General features: G+C 46.3%; 1 protein-coding gene across 1 annotated transcript in view; it reads right to left on the minus strand.

Moving 5' to 3' along the window:
- Positions 1-300: 300 nt before the first annotated feature.
- The window catches only part of SRGAP2 (SLIT-ROBO Rho GTPase activating protein 2), a 121,964-nt gene continuing 97,864 nt past the window's right edge, over positions 301-24,400 (minus strand). Inside the window, exons 15-23 of the mRNA XM_014955456.1 lie at positions 22,687-22,764; positions 20,661-20,795; positions 19,131-19,236; positions 18,341-18,565; positions 14,713-14,792; positions 10,479-10,659; positions 8,778-8,924; positions 6,335-6,662; positions 301-3,863 (exon numbers count right to left, since the gene is read on the minus strand). Coding sequence (XP_014810942.1) covers positions 3,480-3,863; positions 6,335-6,662; positions 8,778-8,924; positions 10,479-10,659; positions 14,713-14,792; positions 18,341-18,565; positions 19,131-19,236; positions 20,661-20,795; positions 22,687-22,764 — 1,664 coding nt within the window. The 3' untranslated portion in view covers positions 301-3,479. The remainder of the gene's footprint in view (positions 3,864-6,334; positions 6,663-8,777; positions 8,925-10,478; positions 10,660-14,712; positions 14,793-18,340; positions 18,566-19,130; positions 19,237-20,660; positions 20,796-22,686; positions 22,765-24,400) is intronic.

Below are 24,400 nucleotides of genomic sequence, written 5' to 3' on the forward strand. Positions count from 1 at the left end.
GACTCTTTTTGAACAGGTATCAAAATACATACATATACAACAATGATTTTTTTTTTTTTCTGCTGTCACAGTGCACTCTAATTATTTAATCCTTTTCATTGCAATAGAATATCCAGTACAGATAAAGTGAGAGAGTTTGCTCGTGTCCCACTGCTTCGACATGGAGAACAAATTTACACTTTATCAAGAGCGAGCCTTTGGATTACCTTAGAGAGGCAGAAATTTAGCGATTGTTAAAGCACACTGCTCAGTTCCCAACTCAGGGAAATAAAACATAAAAGGTTAGAGCTTCGGAAACTATTACGATTGATCACCTAAAATCGGATTTTATTTTAAAAGTTTTGCTTTGGATTTTTTCAATCCAACATCCGATGAACAAGGATCCTTTGTTCATACAAAGCACTATCAAACAGACAGACGTTATTCCAGTTATCAAACACCTCTTGTCTTTTAGATTTTTGACACAAACATTACATAAAAGTCATGAACGAGAGTTTCCATGGAAGAGCTAATATTTCTTCTGAGTATGAAGATATGAAGTAACACCGATACCTCCCCAAACCACCGCCGTCCTGCTCCGCTCTGCGTCCTCTCTCCCACCAGCCAGACACCCACTGGTTTTGCAGGGAGTCCAGTTCCTCCTTCCCACCTCCCCTGCAACGTGGTCCAAAAAACCCTCGTGGCAACCGTTCTCTCGGCCTCGTATGTTCACAGAGCGAAGCAGACAAGCTTCAAATTTCCTTTTTTTTTTGTTATTTTTGTTTTAATTCTCCCGTGAGTGTGTGCGTGTGAGCTCTCTGCTGGCTGGGCAGACCCGGAGCACGAGGAAGAGGAAGGACGACCCTTGAGCCTGCCGTATTGCTTGCTGGAAGTGTTAAGTGTCAATCACAGTGCACACCAGAATTCCAGTTGAGTTGCTCCATAGACAGGTCAGATCCCACTCGGATACTCCCTGGGCTGTCCCAGAGCTGGGGATGCTGGAGCTGAGCACAGTAACTCCCATACAGACACTTGCTGTTACAGTAAACCTGAAAGTCTTTTTTTTATTATTATTTTTTTAGCTCTTTTTTTAGCTCTCATTCCTACTTCAGTCCTCAAAGACAGAAAAGAGCATCTCCTCCAAATTTGCTGTGCGTGGCTGGACACTTATTCTTAGAAACGTGAATGCTAGGCATAAAAATATAAAGAAAATAAGGCATTACAAATGAGTCGAAGAAAAGTTACAGAGATCCTGCTCTTGACACAGATTAACTTTGGTCGTTCGTGACCGAAAAGAAAACAAACCCAAAAAACTCCCTACTTAAAGTAAATGCCAGAAAGTTCCGCCTGAGCAAAAAAATTGCAAGTTTAATTCTATTTTTTCCCAAAAGAACAAGTGATTCCTTGGTGGTAGGAGTCCATCAGAACCTGAGAGCAAAGGTGGCTGGTCGCACTGCTGGGGAGCAGGGGAAGGTGACAGTCACACACGTACCGCGGGGCTGCCCGGGGGAACTGCTGCCTCCCGTGGGCTGAGGAACCAGAAATAGGAGTGTTCTCACCAAAATCTTCCAGGCAGTCCCCAGTTTTCCTATGTTCTTCATTTAGGGCACAGAGAAAGTTGGTCTTTTCAAAAAGCATCATGAAAACGGATCCAGTCCATCCGCAGGGAGGGGGGTGTGCGTGGGGCTGCAGTAAATCCCTGCTCATTTCTCCGAGTAACATCCTCAACGAAGCACAAAAGTCCATCGAAGAAACCCTTCTCAGAAACACAAGCTCTACCTCTTCTTTTTCAATTGCTATGAGCCAATTAAAACGGACATTGCAGTCACAAGGAAGCTACGTGTGAGAGACCCACAAACTGAAAAGAAACTCAGCGAAACGGGAGAGGAAAATGACTTTCCTTATCTTGTCCTTGTCTGAATTTATTCGATGGAAAAAGTAAGATGTGCAGCTTGTTTTTACATCCCAGAAAAGTTCGGGGAGGAGGTGAACTGAGGGTCAGCCAGAGCCTCCTCTCCTGCAGGACCAGGAGATCTTCTTTATCATTGTAAGGGGCACATGCCTTCTCTTGTATTTTGTTTTTTTTAAATTAAATAAATGCGGAAAATTCTCAGTAGAGTACAAAAGAGTTCATGCAGCCCGCGAGCGGCTGAAGCATTCGCTGCCTACCAGATAAATACAAATACTAAGAATTTATTCCCATCTGTGGAGTGATTCGGAGGCTGCTCTGTCCATGGGGAGAAGCTGCTCCAGGAGCCACACAGGCCGTCAGGTCCCCGTCCCCAGCAGCCGATCCCGCAGCGCTCTATAAGAGCGGAGATCCCGAAAAGCCGCTCGCAGCCACCGACCGGAGCGTTGGCAACCAGAAAGAGGGAGAAGGTACAAAGCTTGAGAACTTCCCACTGGAGTTTTGTTGTGTTTTTTTTTTTTTTAAACAGTGCTTGTAAAGGGAGGGGGGGGTTTTGGTCAGGATCCATCTCGGCGCAGGATGAAAACGTGTGCGTTAGGAAATGGAGTCCCGTCAGAGCGCGCCGGAGTTTGCAGAAATCAGCTTGTTTTGTACATTCAGTCTCCCGAGACCACACACACCACATCACAGCCCACGGGCTGAAAATTACACTGAAAAACAACAAAGCTGTTTTTTAAATATGGGAGAGCAAAAAGGGGGAAAAAAACAGCTAGATTGTCCATAAGCAACAACTGGGCTCTTTCTTATGCTCCTAAACCTCAGGAACATGTTTGTTTATATTTGCACAGACACATATTACGTATAACTCCACAAAATCTAAGAGTGTTCCAGAGTAAACTATTTTTTCATGACAAGTGTCAACTAAAGGACGAGGCTGGATTTGGCCTCGGGGGGGGAAGGACGGGTTGGGGAGCAAACAAACAAAACCAGAGGATGTGATGGAAGTCGAGACAGACCCTTAACCACCGTGGCACCAGCGGGCGACTTAATAATAATTATAATCATAATGCACAAGAAACAGGCATGTCCAAGCTCCACGTAACCAGTGGCACCAAAACATGCAATAGACTAAAATCTATCCTATTGTTTCCCTGTGGTAAATGAAACACAGAATATAGAAGTCACTACACCAGTACTCGAAACGGGACGCCACCGAAGGTTTGTCTTTCTTTCGGTGGCCAAACACTTGAAACAAGGCATCGACTAGAAACCGAGACCCAGCTCCTGGCTCGTCCTGTGTTCTCCTCCTCCTCCTCCTCCTCGGCTTCACAGTGACCCAACGCTGGGTCTTCCACTGGCTGTTTTGCCTGGAGAACATCCCTGACGTGGGTTCAATGGGACGAGGTCGTTACCACTCAGTTTTTCCTGCCAGGAAAGGCTCCCGGCAGCGAGTAGCAGTTCACACCTAACCTTCAGCAGAAGTTCCCAAAAAAAAAAAAAAATGTAGTTAAATAGGGATTTTAATGTCTTTTAACAGAAGTCTCTTCATCTGCAACAACAGAGTTCTAACCACGGAGCAGCAGGGAGTTTATCAGACAGTACAGGACTTGTCAGGAGGCTGCTGAGACGCAGAGGAGGCAACGCCGGGGCTCGTGGCGTTCGTTTTGGGGAAAACTGTGGGTTTGGGCCGAGTGGCAGGAGGTTTGACCTGGGTGGCCATTTTGATGGATTTGACCGGGCGGAAGGTGCAGGGGATGTCGCCGGCCGTGCTGGCGCTGCGCTGGAAAGCGGGCTCAGAGTCCTTGAGGATCTGAGTGTGCAGAGGGCTGGAAGGTTCCGAGGTTGGGGCCACCACTGGAGATGTCTTCAAAGGCTCCAGGGTGTCGAGGACAACATCTGGCGTGTGCTTGACGCTGCTCTGCCTCTCCAGCTCCCGCAGCTCGTTCAGAGCAGAGTTCATAGTCGCTTCGATATCCTGCAGACACAAAAGAGAAAGGCAGTGAGTAACAGAACCCAGAACACATAAATACAGAGATAAAAGTCAGCCTTTGAGAACGAAGGATTTGTTTTCAGCCTGTAAACACCAACGCTCGGATCGACCCGGTGGGTCAAGGACCTTTAGGTGTTGGAGGGAAACCCACGCCAAGCTACACAGCACCATCACACACCAACCAGCAGTAATATTTTCCATCAACGGGCAGCAAAACAATCGCCAGCACTTTCTCCACGCTCATCTGGTCCTTTACTGGTCCTGATGCTGCTCGGACTTCAAAGACGAGCACAATCCCAAAAACGCAGCAACGAACAGAAAAAACGTGTGATTTGAATTATCAGGATCCATTCTTGTGCTTTATTTGGCACCTGAGATTGAGGAGAGTAAAATCCCTGAAGAAAACACTGATGATTTTGACACTGAACGCTGAAATCCTTGCGTTCTTGCTGCCCCACTGGTTTTCCTGTTGCACCCCCAGCCCTCCCTTCCCAGGAAGGCTCAAAATTGTGATGTTTTAGAAAAACACAGAAGACATCAGAAGCATACAGTGAAATTCAAGTTGGCACCTCTCCTTCCTCTTATAAGATATTGCAGTTATTAGCAAATAAAGAGAACTTTAGGATAAAAAACGTGGAGCCCAGGGGGGCAGGGAACTCGCCGGGGAGCAGCAGAGCTCAGCAGGGCTGTGACTCACGGCTTGGCCACAGCTTCTGAACTTCCTCAGAGGTTTTTTGGGGAGGGGGGTCGGTGGAGGAATGGTGGAGGAAACCAGAGACAGAAACCTGACACTTCCCGGGCTATCATCTCCAGGCCAGGCAGATTTTGCTTGTGAAGTTAAGGAAAATATGTAAAATGCATCATGATGATTATTAGATGGTGTTTGAAGAGATACTACAGGGCAAAAAAAAATAGTAATTTAACACAGCTTCTCCCCACCCCCCCCCGGTGCTTCACATACGTGTACACATATATATGGAATTATAGAGATCAAATTCTTCTCTTTTTTTTTTTTTTTTTTTTTTCCCCTTTTCCCCCCTCCTTTTTTCTTTTTCTCCTGACTCTTCTCCAGTGAAAACAATGGAGTTAACAACATTCTGGCAGGAAGAGGAGACAGAACAACTTCAGTTAGAGCTTAATTGAAAAAGCAAAGAAACTGATTTACGACAACCAAAGCCTCAGAAGGACAATGAAATATGAAGACAACAAGAACTGTGTATTATAATTCCACTGGAATAAATGGGCTAAAGATATTCATAACGGCAAAACACAACTTTCCATGAGACTTGTGTATCAGATTTTTATTTGGACCTTATTTATTACTTGGTCTTGCTGTTTTTATTTTCACATATTGTCCCGCAGCTCTTCAGAAAGCTACAAGCTCCTGGAGTGGGTTCCCCCAACCCCAAATGTTCCTGGGCTCTAGACAGACCCATGGCATCAACAGCGGTTGGCGCCTGCAGATCCAACAGCTCGGAGTGGAGAAAGGGAAGGTCCTTCATGGAAAGGGGAAATCTGTGACATTTACATCATTTTCCCCCCCGAGTGGCTGTCGTTTCTTCAAATCTAAGTCTGATTTTCTTGTTTTCCATTCTGCTTGTGGAAGCAGAGAGGTGAAGGCACCACGTGGGGTGGTGTTAACGGCAGCGGCTGCTGTGGCAGCTGAGGGTCCCCAACACCCGGAGGGGACAGATCCCTGCCCGTGGTGACACAGAGAATGTGCACAAAGGATCTGTAATAAACCCATCTGGGGCAAAATAAATCCTAAGAACACCTCTCCCTTCAATCTGCAGAGGAGGAATTTGGGGGGCTGGTGTCCTCACTGCCCTGGGGGTGCGTGGAGCCGGTCCCAAAGCAGAGCCACGTCCTCACCCCGAGCCTGTCCCCACTCCTGGCACTTCTCTAAATAAATAACTAATGAAAACTTGCAGTATTATGTTCCAAGATGGTGTCTAATCACACGCTGCACCCTGTGAGCATATAAAGATGCTGCTGTGAGCACTGCACGACCCAGCAGCCTGCTTTTATTTTGACTGTACAACTGCATGTGCTTCCAACGTCTGACCACAGGCAAGTCTGCAAAACTGACAGGAGAATGCTAAATGAACACTAAATACTTCACTTTTTTCACGTCTCGAAGTCATGATTGTTTAATTTTTTGCTGACAGCTTTGGAATCTGTATAACTTTCTGAAATGGATGCTTTTATTGTTGAAACTGAATTCTGAACAACGACGGGGGCCAAGTTTTTTAGGGAGGAAAGACCTGGCTGTTTATCTTCGCTCAGTGACTGACACAAAGCGGGGCTGAGACTGGACCCGGGTGGTGGAGTAAGTTAATATTGCAACGAGAGAAGGGATACGAGATTAAATCAGACTTTGCACTAAAACAACTCATTGTATCCAACCTCCCTTAAGCATCCAAACCAAATCTTGAAGGCAAACGCTCCAAATTTACCTGTGCAATAACTTCAGGGTCCATGGGCCGGTGGTTGTTGAAGCTCTTGGACCTTCCTGCTGTCACAGTTTTCCGGATCTGCGGGCTGTCTATCCTGTTCTTCAGGGAGGAGTGTCGGCTGATAGAATTGAGGCTGCCGTGGCCACTGATGGAGCATTTATCTGGAACCTCCTTAGGAAGACTTTGGCTCATAATGGGCTGAGATGAGGGTCTGGAACCGGCTATGGCTCCTGGGGAGGCTGGTTCTGCCATTGAACTACCTAGTCCATGGCTGTCACTTTGACGGAAGGCTCTTCTGATGCTGCCTGACTCTGGTTTCTTTCTTTGCCTTCAGTCACAAAAGCAAAACAAGTCAATACAAGCAGGTACACACATAACGGGCTGCAATTTGAAGATATCCCCCCAAAAACAACACAGAGGACAATGGGAAGAGACACAGAGGTAACCCAGATCACAAACACACCCAGGATTTTAGGCATCATCGTGAAACAGTAGAAATATAAATCATTCCAGTTGAACACTTCTAACAACAAGACTGAGTTCCTGGCAGCTGTGCACATTCACAGCCAAAACAGAAAACTTGGATGGAATGTAATTAACTTGGTCAAGAAGAAAAGAATTTATATTTGAACAAAAAAAAAAACCCTCTGTGCCATCAACAGGTTTTGATGATGTGTTTTTATTACATTAGAAGAGCAGAGCTACAATTTTTGACTGGAGGACACAGTATAAGTCTACTAAGCTCCTGGCCCAAGGCATCAAGTTGTTATTTTCAGAGATTGGCAAGCAAAGAACCCCACACTTCGGGGTTAACGATCATTTCCAATATTTGCTGGTGGTAATAGATGTTTCTTTTTCATTGCTTTAGCAGGACCATGAGGCGTTATCTGTGTAGGGCTACAGATAAACCAAAAAGATGATGTCAAATGGATGAGCTGGTCCAAACTATTTAGTTTCTACCCCAGCACCATGCGGTCTGACAGCACGATTCCATTCAAATCATATGAATGCAGCAGAATACTTTATGCCATAGGTCTGAAGCTTGGCATCCATTATACAGGGAAGGATCCGTTTAGATATAGCACCAGCCCCATGAATAACTGCAAGAAAGTGTTAACTCCAGTAGGATTTTGGCATCCAAATAATAATTCAGTGGGTGGCACAACTGTCATTGCGAAACCATCTGATTTAATTTTGCTCAAGTCTGTTCACACATAGGTCAGAAGATTCATTCCTAAAGAAAAAACAACAAAATGAGTCTTATGCTACTATTGCTAAATATCAGTTTCCCTACTAAAGGGAAAAAAAAAGCTGGAGTGGACATTACCCAGGCTTCTCACAAACACTACACACAACACTACCAAAACCAGCAGATGGAGAAGCTCCAACACAGGTCTGTTCATTATACAAATCTCTCCAGAACTGGCAGAATGGCAAACTTGAGTGGCTCAGGCAATAAAATAGCATAAAAGCAAGCCCAGATCCCAAGCTGCTGCAGGTAACACAGCTCACTGACACCCGTGGAGCTCTGCTGGCACCACAAACTAAGGACCAGGCTCTGTGTAGGACACCAGCAGGTCCAAATCTTTAACAAGGATATATTTCTGTTAATGCCTTTCTAGGCTACATTCTGCTAAATTAACTGAAGGTTAAAAATATCCACTCCCATAAAACTGTAATCATCACATTAATATCTTCACTGCACAATAGAGACCTAGGGCTGTTATAATATGAAGGAAATAATCAGAAAGATATGGGCAATAAGTCTGCTCTAGAATAATTAAACAACAGAACAAGGAATTTAGTCTGTTACTAGCTTCATTTCCCAGGTTTTTTTATTATGTGGAGTGTTGGCTAAAGCAACCATTTCTGGTTGAGGAGGTAAAGTTAGAGCAACAGGGAGGTGTGTTGTTTCACTGCAAGCATATGGTTAGTAACCTAAGGTGAGAAGTGCTGGAGAAATGAAAGAACGTTACGGGCGATGCCAGATGGTGGGACTTCAGATAGGTCATTTAGCACAAAATGTGACACTAGGTTCTGAAGGAATTGTCCCCCCACCCCATAAAACAAAACACCTTAAATGGAAACGAGACATAACAAATCACAGAACGTAACAAGGAATGGGAACACACGATTACAGGAACTCACTCCGCTCTTCCCCTCCCTTTCTCTGTGTGCTTAGCTTATAAAATGGGATGTATTTGGGAAAATGGGAACAGATGGCACCTTGGGGATAGGGAAGAGAAGCCAGTGGGGTTTCAAATGAGCATTGGCCACGCTGGTGACAGAGAGAGGACAGCAAAATGTGAGCAAGTTAGAAGAGGGGGAAGCAGAGAATGATGGTGGCAGCGCTCATTAGTTAACCTTTCTGCAGGGAAATGTTATACTGGACTCATCACCAAGATCTTTACAGTTAAATACAATAATGCAAGGCTGTTCTTACTTGTTGATGTTCGCAAGGTAAATATCTGCGACGTGACCCCCACTTGGGCAACTGGCACCAGCTCTGGCAGTCACTTTTTCTTCCGGTGGCTCAGAATTTATTTCTATTTCAGACTTCGGACTGGATCTTTCAGAGATACCATCCTCACTAGGAAGGAGGAGGGAAGGAAATCACAACCAAACCAGGACCAGCAGCACCGAATTTCCAATACAGCACTGTGTGTGTAAACATATGTACAGGACAACAGCACTGTGCAGCTTTCTCTTAAAAATCATTATGCATCTTTCAAATAAGAGAGCCTGATTTCTGCGAGCAACCTGGAGATCCCAGCTCTGCACATTTAACGGGCTGGAGCACCAGAAGAGTTTTTATATCACACCTCCACACCCATGGACACCTAAGCCTCTGAGGAGCTCTGCTTGTCTCAAGAGGAATCCCTCCTCAGCAAGGGAAGGTCCAAGGATGAACTCTTCCCTCCTGGTGTCAACGTCTTGACACAAACGCTCCATTCCACACCTGAGTTTTAAGCGAGCTCATCTGGCAGATGATGGGCTTAAAAGTGTAACATACGTGTCTTGAACGACGATATACTGATGAGGAATAAGGCCGTCAATTCCATTGTGGCGTCCCTCCCACCAGTCATCTGAGGCCCGCTGATAGAGTAAGAGAGAAGCTCCTTTTTTAAAGGAGAGCTCTCGTGCAGTCCTGCCAATGTAGTCGAACTTCGCTATCGCTTCTATGGGCTCACACTCTAGGAGATAGAAGGGAATAAACAATAATTCACTAAACACTTGGGCTCAGGTAAGTATTCAAACAGTTTAAACCTACCATAAAACAGCTTATGACTTATGAGCATGGAAGAGGATAAAGTGTGGCTTCTTAAGGCAGCAGAGGGTTGAAGCGGTAAAATTCAGAGGGGAACCCCTTCAATAGGGGGATGTTGCAATTTCAGCATTTACCTAATCTCTACGTGGTGGACACCTTCACGTCTTCCAAGTCATAAACCCACTTATAGCAATTCAAGTGTACACAGATGGACGTGGCAATGGTAAAATTAGTATCTCATTAGAATAAAAAAATAATTTCACAGCTGAGTAGCAATCAGACAAAAATCTGCCTATGGTGTGCCTTCCTCAAGGCAGCTAAACCAAACCTCCCGGGCAGGCAGGAGCTGTTATTAGCATTGAGGGAAGGAAACATCCTGAGTCCAAGCTGCTTCAGAAATAAAGCATCTATTCAGAAGGAGATTTCTGCTGCCTGTGAGGTTCACCTGACCCAGGAGAGCGGACTCTGGCACGGTGGGAGGCCGTGCTATTCATGGGACTGTCACAGAAGCTAAGGAAAACATTCCTTGCTCCCACTGCCGGGGTTTGGGCAATGATGGGGAGAGAGCCAGCAGCTCCCTCGGGATCCACAGAGCCAAGAACAGGGCTCAGAGCTGCACGACGTGCTCCAAATCTCACTGCTCTGACTAACGGGCTGGAGCACCAGAAGAGTTTTTATATCACACCTCCACACCCATGGACACCTAAGCCTCTGAGGAGCTCTGCTTGTCTCAAGAGGAATCCCTCCTCAGCAAGGGAAGGTCCAAGGATGAACTCTTCCCTCCTGGTGTCAACGTCTTGACACAAACGCTCCATTCCACACCTGAGTTTTAAGCGAGCTCATCTGGCAGATGATGGGCTTAAAAGTGTAACATACGTGTCTTGAACGACGATATACTGATGAGGAATAAGGCCGTCAATTCCATTGTGGCGTCCCTCCCACCAGTCATCTGAGGCCCGCTGATAGAGTAAGAGAGAAGCTCCTTTTTTAAAGGAGAGCTCTCGTGCAGTCCTGCCAATGTAGTCGAACTTCGCTATCGCTTCTATGGGCTCACACTCTAGGAGATAGAAGGGAATAAACAATAATTCACTAAACACTTGGGCTCAGGTAAGTATTCAAACAGTTTAAACCTACCATAAAACAGCTTATGACTTATGAGCATGGAAGAGGATAAAGTGTGGCTTCTTAAGGCAGCAGAGGGTTGAAGCGGTAAAATTCAGAGGGGAACCCCTTCAATAGGGGGATGTTGCAATTTCAGCATTTACCTAATCTCTACGTGGTGGACACCTTCACGTCTTCCAAGTCATAAACCCACTTATAGCAATTCAAGTGTACACAGATGGACGTGGCAATGGTAAAATTAGTATCTCATTAGAATAAAAAAATAATTTCACAGCTGAGTAGCAATCAGACAAAAATCTGCCTATGGTGTGCCTTCCTCAAGGCAGCTAAACCAAACCTCCCGGGCAGGCAGGAGCTGTTATTAGCATTGAGGGAAGGAAACATCCTGAGTCCAAGCTGCTTCAGAAATAAAGCATCTATTCAGAAGGAGATTTCTGCTGCCTGTGAGGTTCACCTGACCCAGGAGAGCGGACTCTGGCACGGTGGGAGGCCGTGCTATTCATGGGACTGTCACAGAAGCTAAGGAAAACATTCCTTGCTCCCACTGCCGGGGTTTGGGCAATGATGGGGAGAGAGCCAGCAGCTCCCTCGGGATCCACAGAGCCAAGAACAGGGCTCAGAGCTGCACGACGTGCTCCAAATCTCACTGCTCTGACTCAAAAACACTCACACAAGAGCTCCAGCCGTGCTGTGCCTGCAACCTGCTGCTAATCCTGGTCCCTGGAGGACTCTGATATTATACAGAGGGACAATATGGGCATTTAGACACTCGGGAAAAATCAATATGAAATTCATGTGGATTATTTTTTAAGACTCGGAAAAAAAAAAATATCTGCCATTGGTCGAGTCTAAAAATATATTAAGCCAGCTCCCAATTCTAGACAGACACCAGGGGAATGGAGATGAGCTCAGCCGCACGGCCCCAGTGGACTTCAGCCTCTAATTACTTTAAAGGAGCTTTAACACAGCCAAGCAGTCCACAGAAAATGAGGTTTTTTTCCTGGGGAAAAAAAGATTTGCAGTTCCTCTTCCAAGACGAGAAAAGATAAATCATTTCACTCTGAGGTCTCCTCTGCAGCACAGGAAGCTTCTACACTGCAACAGCCAGCCAAAAAGGACTGGGAGGCCAAACATGAGCCACAGGTTCTTATAATTATTCCTTGTGAGAGCATACACTCAAGGATTAGGTCTCCAAGGCAGGCAAGGGAGTAGCTGGGCTTGAGAAAATCCATAGTGTAGGTCCATCTGAGTGAGCTGATGCCGTGGTACCAACCATCAGCTGGTCTGAGAGCAGAAGCATCCCCCAAAGATCAGCAATTGGCAACAGGACCTGCTGGATCGACTCCCCAACAATTAATTTCCCCATTACTAAACCAGACAGCTCAGAATTCTGTCAAATCACATGTTTTCAGGTAAGCCCGTGGTCAGCCTCACACCAGTCCTGTTATCAGCCCACGGCGAGCAGTGGGATGTTTGCAGGGACACGTGTTTGCAGCCTGGGATGGCTGCTGTGCTCCAGACTCCCCACAGCACACTGTTATCTGGGTCTGGCTCCTCCTTTCCCCTTCCTTGTTCTGCCTCTGGGGCCAGCTTCTCCATAACACTAAAAACCCGATAATGCTGGTTTTCGGTGTCCCCCCTTCATTTACGAAGGGGATGAGAGTGTGGTTTTGTAAATTCCATCTGTTTCATTAAGAAGTGTTTATTGTTCCAGATGAGTGCGGCACTCAGGTTTCTTATGTTTCCAATTTGCTTTTTAGGACTCTGGCTTTTGTCCAAAGCAGTGATTTTAGACTCTAATTTCCAGTAGCTTTTTTCCTACTACGCTTCTGCTCAGAGAAGAAAGCCGCGCGAATAGAGAGAGCAATAAGGCTAAGCCAAACAATCCCCCCTGCCAGTCGGACAGCCTCTGCAGGAAAGCAGCAGTTTAAAAATCTTTCCACTCATACACGGAATTTAATGAACACAGGAACTGCTTGTCTTCCAGCATCTCTGACCTCTTATGCCTGTCTCAAAGTGGCTGCTCACTCGTACAGCGAGGCTGGGGGTGAAGAGCTGGGATGCTCTGCAAAACCCCACCTTTCCTCCCCCCAAAACTGAGTCTTTCCTTCAATGAAGACGAGGGGATGACAACTTAGTAGTGCCAGCCTCACCAAAGAGCTAACGGAGCAAGTGCTTGGTCACATCTAGAGACTGAAGGAGTTAGAAAAACCTAAGAACATCCATCCCACTGAGTTGCGGAGTCGTGCGCTGCTCGTCTGAGGAGTACCCGAGGTGTGACACTGCTCAACTAGAAGGGTGTGAGACTCCACAGTGAACCAGGCCTTGCTCCTCCTTCAAAGAGATAGAGGCCCAGCTCCCTCCTCTGCTTTGGTGCCAAACGCTCCCTCCCAAAGGCTTCCTATGGAATATTCCGTGTAGGTTGCAGAACTTCATCCAAAACGCCTCCAAATTTTACCTTGCTCAGGGGCCCCACGCAATCTCGTTCCAGAGGCTGTAAAACAGTGTCCTTCTCTCATCTCTAACTGCTCCTTTTCCCATCATTGTGCCCTCACAGCTACAATCAGCAATCTAAAAACCCCATACAGAAGCAATGCAAGTACACCCCATAGAGTTTCAGCGTGTAGACTTCAGTCCCAGGCCTTACAGATGTGGGATGAGTTAGTCTTTCCTTCATTACAGCAATGAAATTGCTCCTTCTTTGGGTATAAACTCAAAAATAACATATTTTCAGGCATTTTCAAGAAGATAACACTTTTCAGGATGAACACTGTTCAGGCAAACTCATGGCTCGTTGCCGTATGAGTTGTGTTTCCTCCCAACAACCTTGGTGAGGAGTCGTGTGGCCTTGCTGAGGGAGAGCTCATTTTCCAGCGTTTCGAGCAGCGCTCAACGTTGTTTGCTTTGTTACTGGCGTATGGACAACCCAAAGGCAGCAGGAGCACAGCAATGCCATGGGAGAGGTTTGTTAGGGAACTGGCTGGGGCAGAGAGAGCAAAAAGCAGCACAGGAGCACACGGCAGGGCCACCCAGGGAAACGCTAAAGACCAGCTCAAAAAAGATGTCGTCTCATTTTAAGGGACTGCCACCTTCTTCCCACCTTTACAACTGAGGCCACTACAACTTAGACAACTGCAAGGGACAAAAACCCAAGAATAAAACCGTATTCTGCTCTGTTTTGGTCAATCTGCTTTACATGCTGGGCAGTATTCTGGGGATCATGGTTTCACATCAGTAAAGTTATCTTCTCCTCTGCTGTGGGGGGCTCACACAAAGCTCTTCCCCATTGCAGAAAGAGCCTTTGGAAGTATCAACAACAGAAACTCAAGGACTGTGGTGTCCCCTCTTCCTTAGGAACTACCGTGACATTCTCAGTGTTGGCACCTCTTTTCAGTGATCAGACAAGAAATGTAACAGTTTCCCCAAGGAGACCCAAAAATTATCAACGAGAGAGGCCACCAGGATGCTCTACCCTAAAACCTGGCTCCCAGTGGAAAGCAAACAGGTTTTGACTTAATTTTGCTTGTTTCCTTAAAGCAGAAGCACTGAGGCTTGAGGCACTCACAATTCCCTTGCCAAAGGCACGGGAAGGGGAGATCCCTGGCAGAGGCAGAGGGGGTGCACGCTGAGGTGTATCCAGCCTTCGGCTCTGTGCTTCCCCCACGATGTCCAACTCTAAGATCCTTCTGGGGTACAGATGAGCTCAAACACTCACGCAAGCGTGCAGTGTGCCCAGGCCTGCTGCTAAGATAACACACCCTTGAAAAAGGGATTTAAAAATAGTCAGATAACTTCTAAAGATTCCCGTTGATCCCATACGTCTTTACTTTTTGGCATCAAATGCTGTATGTGATGTTTCAAGTGATTACTCTGATTTAAACTCCGCTCTGGACCTAACTTGGAACTTAAATCACAAGGCACTGTGCTCTCTGCCTTCCCCACAGCAGGTCGTACCAGTTAAACCAAGGAGTGACCAGACTTTGCCTACCATCATCACTGGTGTGGTGCTCAGCCGCGGCGTCCTGAACCGAGTCTTCCGTTGAGGCTCTCTCTCCGTGAGGACTTTCACTACAACAGAAGGAAACAGAGAAGGTGCTTTTACACTGCTAGAAATTGAGTTTTCTCATTTAGAAAAAATCAAAGATAACTTAAGTAGGAACATCCGTATCGGAAGTCAATACGCAGGTTCTACTGTGACAGACACTTTGCAGATGCATTGGCACATACTGAAGTCAGTGTGACTAAAAATCAAGCTAAGTTCTTATTTGATCAAGCAAACTCAACATCTTCGTTAGCCTTCTTGTACACTATCAGGAAAGTCCAACTTCAGATCTTACAACCCAGACCTCTGGAGATGTTCACAAGTCAGATAACAGCAGGATGTTGGGCCGAGCTCCCCTCTGCCATGCCAGAATTATTCCCTCAGCTGCATTCTCCATTGCTCTAATTAGCTCATTAGATGGCTGACGAGATAGCTGCCACTTCCTGGGGGAAATTATTTCTCAATTCATAATGATGTTTCCAGGTCTGAGTTTGTCATCTCCCTCCTTCCCTTTTATCACAATCTTAAATTGTCCCATTCATTTCACCGAACGACTCCCACGGCCAGATCAATCGCCTGGAATCTTTATTTACTGATCACCTGGGCCACCACGAGCACTCTGTTATATTTTGTGTGAAGAAAAGCTTTGAAAGGATCAATAGCCAACAAGTGGCAACCAAAGGTTATGTTTTCCTACGAAGCTACATGAGCGGGTCCCTCAGGCCAGGAGCAGAAAGGAAACTGGCCGAGGACCCGTTGCCTCTCCCAGACAGCTCTGCAGACCTGCTGCCTGCCCCTGTCCAAGGGGAAAAAAACACTGCTCCTCATCTTACCAGATGCTGTTCCTAAAGACAAAAGGCATTTGCTGCACTTTTATGCTGTAACTCATCATCCTGATTTGAGGAACAGGACAAATCGCCTCCCTGAAAGTGATTTTTAATTCTTTTCCCACAGTAATAACTTCATCCCTCATTTTGGCCTTGCAATGGTTAAAGTGATCATGGCCACACTCTCCCTTTGGCAATCTACCTCCTGTGCTCTCTTAAAGGAGAGAAAAAAGAAAAAGGAGAAGGGGGTTAAAATGTCTGGGTAATTCTGGCGTCTCATTAAGCTTAATCCACAGGACACGAAGCTTCCCCACCACCTTCTCAGTCAGTACCTCAGGAATCAACCTTTCCCATCCTTTGCAAAGCCTTTATGCTACTTAATAAAGTTTACAGAAGAACCTGAAGCCAAAGGGAGGTCCCCAGAGGAACACAGCACTGAGGGCTAAGGTTTCGCGCAGACTGTGAAGTCATGTCGCCTACAGCCAAGGCTGAAGATCCAAACACTGCAGAGAGACCCCGTGCTTCCTCCTGCCCGTGCCTCCAACAGCACTTTCCACCAAAGGCCCTGTCCCTGCTGCAGAGCCTGTCTCTGTCACGCGATGCCACAGCCCAGGATGCCACAGTCAGGCTGCTGTGAAGAGCAGGCGTTACACACGGCCAGAGGAACGCAGTGCAAGAGGAGCATCTAGAAGCTTTCTTCTTCCCTGCCCTTCCCATGTCTCACTGGCTGAGACACAGGACTCTGGTTGTCCCCATGCAGGCTCAGATGGACAGACAGATGCAGCACAGTCCGTAGAATCATAGAATGGTTTGGATTGGAAGGGAACTTAAAGACCCCCTGGGTCCTGGTCTCCCACCAGCCCAGGTTGCTCCAAGCCCCCTCCAACCAGGCCTTGAACCCCTCCAGGGATGGGGCAGCCACAGCTTCTCTGGGCAACCTGGGCCAGGCTCTCCCCACCCTCACACCAAAGAGTTTCTTTCTGAGATCTCACTCTCCCCTCTTTCAGTTTAATGCCCACAGCACGGCCCCGAACATGTCATCAGCTCTGAACCCTGTCCCGGGCTCCTCAGCAGCCACCAACTGGGAGGGAGTGTGGGCTGGGAGCCGTGGGGCACACACAAGCCGTGGCACCCAGCCCTGGCAACCTCCACAAGAGCCCTGAGAGCCCCATCTGCCAGTTCCCTGGCACGAAGGGGCACCTGGAGATCACAGACGTTGTGGGCTCCATTCCCCAGCAGAACATCGAGGGTTCACTGCGCCGCCCGCTCCGGCAGGGAGCCCTGTGGGCAATAACTAACAACTACCTAAATACCAGGGCTATGAGAAGGCTTGAATGGGAACCAGATGCTTCTCCTGACGTTCAGCAGCCTGCCCTGCCTGCTTCTGCCCTCCTCTGCTTGACAGGGTCTCAGGTCAGGGTGGTGAGGAAGGGCAATGAAGAAAAAACAAATGCCTTCAGAAAATTGATATCGCCTTCCAGGACGTTTTGCCTCCTCCACGCTCACGTGAGGCATCGCCCAAACCAGAGCGTGCTCAACACTTCACAGTTTTATTCCCTTCACCTTAAGGGACAAAACCTCTCCCCTAAGTTAATGGGTTTCTCGAAGGTCATAAAGATTCTTTCATTTTTTTTCCGGACGTTTTGCCTCCTCCACGCTCACGTGAAGCATCGCCCAAACCAGAGCGTGCTCAACACTTCACAGTTTTATTCCCTTCACCTTAAGGGACAAAACCTCTCCCCTAAGTTAATGGGTTTCTCGAAGGTCATAAAGATTCTTTCATTTTTTTTCTTTCACATACAACATCAGCTAAAAACATCAGAGGGAAGGGTAAAACCAAGAGAATTTCCAAGAGAGGCTCTGGCAAGTCTCCTGCAGCAGCAGTCGGTGGAGAGGAGCCTCTCCTCGCCGCACGGACACGGAGAGTTAAAGCTCCTCTGAAACAAGTCAGGCAAACAAGGCCAGCTCTGTCACCAGAGCGACTTCACTTCTAAAACGTATTTATTTTAGTGTATGAAAACAATCATTTGCATTCCTGGGACACTGGAGGAGGGAAGGAAGGGGGAGAGAGAAGCAGGACACAATTTAACATTCCTCATTTTCAGAGGGAGCCATCAGCTTGGCCAGTAGGAAAGAAAACACCTCCTTTCCTTCCCCCACTCCCCAACCTTCCACCCCAGATGACAGGAGCCGCTCTGGCTGAATTGTTTCCAGATGTGCCTTTCAGACTGAACACGCGGCCGGGCCTCTGGAGCTTTAGGCTGGATGGAAACGGTGATTTCGCATTCCTCCCTCCTCCCTCCCCCACCGCTACCCTGAAAATTAAACCATGCCACAGCTCTCTAGGTTCAGCTGCAAGTGACCCCTGTGTCTGAAGCAAAGGCACTCAAGACAAGGAGAAAAAAAAAGGCAAAAGCAGGAGAAAAAATACAAAAAGAAAAAAAAAAGATTGACGTTGGCAGCTACCACAGGAGAACGTCCACGAAAATCCCCACACAACCTTGCCCTCCAAGAGAAGTGAGCTACGTTTGACAACTGAATAGCTACTTTCTACCAGCCTATTTCTTTTGAGCTGATGACTCTCCAGAGACACCAGAGCCATCTTCTCCATCATAAAACAGATTTTTGAAAGGCTGGGCCAGATGCTCGAATCCAGAATTAGACAACGCAGAAGGCACGACTGTCGCACACTAATCCGTAACTAAACATCCACCCATTCATCTTCTTCTCAGCAGTACCCATCATACCAGTAATCCTCCGTGTTTCCACCTCTGCTATAGACGGGACCCTCCAGCTCTCTTGGTCCTGGGAAGATGTTCTCATGTTGGATGATGATAGTTTTGATCAATTCATTGACATGAGCTTGGCAGGAGACTTGATCATGACCTTCAGGCACAGACATCAGCGTTGGCCCAAAACAGATGGCTAAATTGTAGGGATCCATCATGTTCTCTTCACTGAACTGAGATAAACTGCAAAAGACAGGAGTGGGGAGGAGAGTTAAGAGCAGGAAACAACATTATTATCATCATCATCATAATCTGCTGGAGAACATGCAGCTGAGCTAGGAAGGTTTGCTTTGGGCTTTCTGCTGTTCAGATGTTCTGGGTCTGTGTAAGAACATAAGATACTGATGGCATTTACAGAGAAATGAAATAGAAACCCTAAAGGGAGCTTGCAAGCAAAACGACGTGAAAAGTCCTGATTTTGCAAGGGTAGGATTTTACTCTTTAATCTCCATCTTTAACTCTTCTGTATTACTGTTGTTCATAGTCCACTTGCAGCCCAACACTCGATATCAGAGTTATATCAGTGCTCTCTGCCTAACTGCCTGAGATCAAGTGTGCAGAGGGTCCTTTCTCCGAGGCCCTGAAGCTTCTCTAGTCCCTTTTTGGGGCCACTTCTTAAGGATCTCCCAGCAAATTGGAAACTTATCATTTCTATACGGTGCCATTTTTTAAAACACAATTTTAGTCTCACTAAATTTTGTCCCAAACCTACCACGTAAACCTTTCAGGTGCCCTCGGGGATACTCACTGATTGAGGAAAGCAAAGAGGTATCTCATGACAATCAGAGTGGTCTTCGGCAGGTTCAGAAGCACTTTCCGGATGTGGAGAGCCCTCTCTTGTAAATTATCCATTGCTGAAGGGAAGAAAGAGCCCCAGAGAGTCATCATCATCGTATCACCATACCCACACCTCGCGACCGGGGCCAAACCCAACCAATATATGATGGTTCCTGTGCAAACTATCCAAAAGGGTAGCGGGAGGAAGGAATCATAGAATGGTTTGGGTTGGAAAAGACCTTAAAGATCATCAAGTTCCAGCCCCCTGCCCTGGACAGGGACACCTCCCACCAAACCAGGTGGTTCCAAGCCCCATCCAGGAAGGGGCTGCCTGTTTCCTGGATCTTCTGGCGCTGCGTGGCACGGGAACACAAGGGCAGCAGGACCTGCTGGTGAAGCCTTTGACAAAGAAGGTCCTCAAACACGTGAAAACTTCACTGCAAGTTCCTTCCTAGCGTGGGAGCACTGGATGTCATCTGCTTCAATAGCTCTGGCACAATAGCTCATTCAAGTGAGCTTCCAAAGGTGGGTGTTTAAAAAAGAAACTGTATAACACTCAAAGGGAAATTAACATAGCTAAAGGGTGAGGCAAAAAGCTCTGTGTGCAGCAGCCTACTGAGAAATAAGTGGGCAGCATAAATCATCTCGGAAGGGGGAACTTATTTGGAAGCAGATTTTTCTTTTCATATCATGTGAATTCAACTCCGTAAATGCATTTATCAGGAGAAGAAAACCACGAGCCATTTTAGAAGCAGTTATCTTCTGCTTTACTTCAAAGGCTGCCACCGCAAAGGCCATTTCACTACTTGGACAATAGAATCATTCTTTGATTCTGAGGGACATGGCAATAGCCAGGCTATTTAAAATTAGTTTGCTCACGTACAAAAAACACAAACAACTCTCTGCCCACCAGAACCGCCTTGAGAAACCACCAAAAATGTTAACAACTGGACTGTGACTGTCCTCATGGTTGATATTCTTTAACTGGAGTCAACAGATGGGCCCTCGTGGTTAAGATAAAAGGTGGGTGAGCACCACCTCGGTAGCTAAAGGGATGAAGGAGATGCCCAGCAGGTGCCCCATCCAGGTGAGGGAAAGCAGGCAGGGCAACAAACCCTGCTGGAGATCCCCCTTTCCAAGAGGACACTTCTGACACCTTCTGAGTGAGAGGTCTTAAAGATTATTTCTCAGAAGTGGAGCTTTCTGGTTTATTCTGTTTTAAAAGAATCCTATTACGAAGCACTGCCTCATAAAAATGCACGACACAGCCCTTAAAATCTATTTAATTCTGTCGCCCTGCTCATTCATTAAAAAATTGCTATTAGAATAAGGATGGACTCTGGCTAATAGAGACTAGGGTACCGGTGCAACCCAAACCAGCCAAAGTAACCATAAAAGGGCTATTTTGGAGCCAAGATAAAAGGGGGAGGGAAAGAGAGAACAGTGGAAGATGAGATTGGAAAAATTAATCCTATTTCTTTTCAGATCCTCATATACTTACTGACACAGGCAATCAGATCATGAAAGATATCCTTGGGGAAGAGAGGATGCTCCAACCCTCGAAAATAGAGCTTCAGAACTCCTGCTATTGAATCCATGTCATGGTCATTCTGGTCCCCAGCCAACGGATCTTCCCCTTCGTGACAAGCAAAGAAAAACAGGCAAGAAAAAAAAAATCACCATAATGGAGAAAAGAATCAGCCTGGAAGGATGCACCTCAGCTGGAGAATAGGATTTATCAGCACAAAGTTAATCCCACCCACTGCACTCTAACAGTGTGAGGTGGAGAGAGCTCTCTCCTGCACCGCGGGCGAGAAGGGATGTCTCTAACAGCAGCCCCAGGAGATCTGGGCCAGTATTTTGCCCAGCAGCTCCCAGTCTGACACTGGAGCGCCTGGCTCACACCCCGGGAGGGTGGTGTGGATCCTGGAGTGGTGGTGACACTTCCAGGCTCCCAGCTCCACATATTTTGGTGGGGTGTGAACTCTGCAGCCCCATCATGGAGGTGAACACCACATGAGTCCAGGAAAGGGTCTTTATGCAAACCCCCAGCTGATGCTGAGGAGGATTCAGTGCCCACCAAGAGACCATTGAGCCTCGTGCTCCCGGCTCAGCGGGATGCAGGCATCTTACGCTGAACTGGTGGGGGGTGAGTGGGGGGAGAGTATAATAATTTGTCACTGCAGATATGCCACAGTTTGTCTGTATTACAAAAGAAAAGATGCCCACTTAAGGGGTTGCTCCCCAGGGAAAACTCCCTATCAGATATAATTAGATTTAATGATGGGGCAATCCTCAAATTGAAGCTATATATATCCATTATGTGACTGAAATTACCAAAGCTTGCCTATTATCTTAATAACACACAGGATAATAAATGGGCCGCTACAAACCGGAGTATTATCCTTGATATTAACTGCCACCAAGGGCTCTGGATGAAGTAATAAACTGCAGAGACATTATTGTTAACTTTGTCAGTTCTGTATATCATATGCTTTACAGAGACAAGTGAGATGAAGGGAAAACCACAACCCCTTTTTTATTTCTGCGTGGTAGTGCTGGAACCACTGGCTGCTTTCCTGAGGTGCCTGGTATTTATTTCCTTTATTTAAAAAAGAGGTCTTTCATTCTGATATCAAGCCCTAACCTACAGCCTACGGCACACGTTTCTGTTTCCTTTATTCTCAAGGATTTTAATTCTCAGGTAGATGGAGATGAAGACAAGTGGAATTAGATGCCACGTTTCATACATGCTGTCCATTAAATTCCTCTCTTCCCAAGAGCAAAATAAACTTGCTGTGCCGAAGCGATTCCTGCTCATCTCTTCCAACAGCAAGTGTAAAAACACACTGACCACGTTCTTTTAGAGTGATGTACTCAGGGAATTAACACCAGCCCTGTTTTTCAGGGACCCAAGCAAGAGTGGGGCTGCAGGGACTGCCCGAGGAGTCCCTGGGACCTGCTCTGCCAGGGAGACCAGCCCAGCCAGAAGCCGAGGAGTCAGGAGGTTCCCAGCTGTTCTTTGCCTTTGTATGGATTTTTTTTTTCCCCATAGAAAATCAAATCCATTAAAAGCTACAACAAGTTAGCAGTGTCTTGAAATTTACTCTCTCACTTGCTGATATTTAGAATAAAATATAGCCAAGCTATGCCTCAAGAACATGGAAAACATAGAATTTCATCCACTAACAGCCAATCTATTCACAAAGAGCTGGGGGAAGAGGGTAGGAAAATGCAGTTACACTTGGTAATGAAATTCTCTATATGCTTTAGTGTTAGAAATGATCAATAAACTATCAAGACATGAGAGAAGATTGAATTCAGAATATTTATTGTACAGACACTGTACAAGAAATAAAGCATAATGCCAAACAACTGCCTATTCAAGGTCAATGAGGACTAGAAAAGTGTTTGGGCAGGACTCGCTTAGGAAACACAAAAACCAAAAGGGACAAAATATACCATGTCATTCCAGAATATTGAAACAAATTAATACATTTGGCAACAATTTCTGAGATCCTCCTTACCTCTCTCAAAGGCGTTTTTTATGTCATTTACTTCAACCTGTGACCCAGACACTCGGAATATCCCTTCATGCTGCAAACCTGGAAGACAATAAGAGATGTTGATAACAGTAAGATAAGATAAGATAAGCTGGCACTTTCACCAGCTTTCCTATGATAAAGGAAACATAAGCAACACAGGCAAAAGAGTGCTGTTTTAAAAGCCATCTTTCCCTTACATGTGTCCAAGCACATACAGAATATGTAAAAACAGACCTTGACACCACGGAGAATAAATATTAACCCTTCTCCGCAAACTGACAGAATAACTGGGTTATAAAAGCCACGCATGTTATCTTTTACCCTGAAGGATCCCCAAAGGATTTTACAACCCAGAGAAAGCCATAAAATAACGGGATGAAGGGAAATAGGGCTAACTACACAATGAAGCAGTTTGTTTTGCAAGAGCGATACCGCAAAGGCCCAGAGCAAATCAGCCATTTGAAATGGAAGCATTTAATTACCCCAGCATGACCTGCTGTCGAGGGGCTTTAGGGTAGACTTTAAGACATTCTTGCTAAAAAGTGAGCATTAGCAACGTGATTAAATCCAATTATCGAGTAGGCGAGATGTTCCGAGCTACAACCACCACAACCACTTGGTTGGTAGGTGTGAGATGAGCAACAAGCTAAATCTGTCTGGATATTGGGAGCGGGAAGGAAAAAATGTGGGGAATAGAGGTAGAAGCCCAGTTGTGGGTAGGGGAAGATAAACTGGATGGGTGGAGAATTCTGCTAAAAGCAAAACGCAAACATTTTAGGAATTAATTTCCTGTCCCAGTTCAAGGTAGATCTGTTCAAGGGAAAACTGTATTGTGCTGCTGCCTCAGAAAGTGAAGAGATTGCAGGAGTCCCCAAGTCAGTGAAGTGCCAGTCTAAAAGTAAAACAGAAATGGGGGCAGTAAATGAAGAGTATGAGGTGGTTCCAGCCAGAGACTCCCTCTTCCTGTCCTAGTACCCATAGGTAATGGACAACGAAGGCTGAATAGATTGGGATTTTAAATACCTTTTGTCACAATTTCTGTCAAAGTCCAGGGGTGTGGAGTATGTGGATGGTGGAGGTTCCTTGCAATTCTGGGGGTTGGACTAGATGATCTTTAAAGGTCCCTTCTAACCCAAACCACTATGTGAACTGTAAATCAACTAACGAACCAAGTATACGAATCCACTCCTGTTCAGTCAAGCCTTTTAACTGCAGACCTCCTGAAACAGGGGATGTCGCAACATCTTTGCCTTATTTATAATAAGGGCTATAAACTAATAATCCCTCTTGAGTGCACCTGGGGCTGCCTCCTCTCTGTTTCCCGAGTGTTTTTTTATCACAAGGCAAGGAGAGCTTTGCAGTGTGAGGCTGTGGCTGTGACACAGCTACCCACAGCGAGGAGAAAGAATCCCAAGAGCAGAGAGAAGCAGGAATGAGAATGACATTCATCCCACACCTACGCAGCCCAACGCTTGGAAATGTCAGGCTACCTCCAACAAAACCCATTCCTGCAGCCCAAGTGCGTCAGGCACAGTTTTATCATTTCTTCTGCCTAAACTGGATTTGTTGCACATTCCTCCCAATTACAAACTGTACCTGCACGGCCACGATTTGACATTCAGAGCACAAATCATACATTTAGATGTGGTGTTGGGGGATATGGTGTAGGGGAGAACTTTAGAGTAGGGTAGACGTT

This window comes from Calidris pugnax, unplaced genomic scaffold (assembly GCF_001431845.1).
Source record: "Calidris pugnax isolate Ruff unplaced genomic scaffold, ASM143184v1 scaffold215, whole genome shotgun sequence".
NCBI lineage: Eukaryota > Metazoa > Chordata > Aves > Charadriiformes > Scolopacidae > Calidris > Calidris pugnax.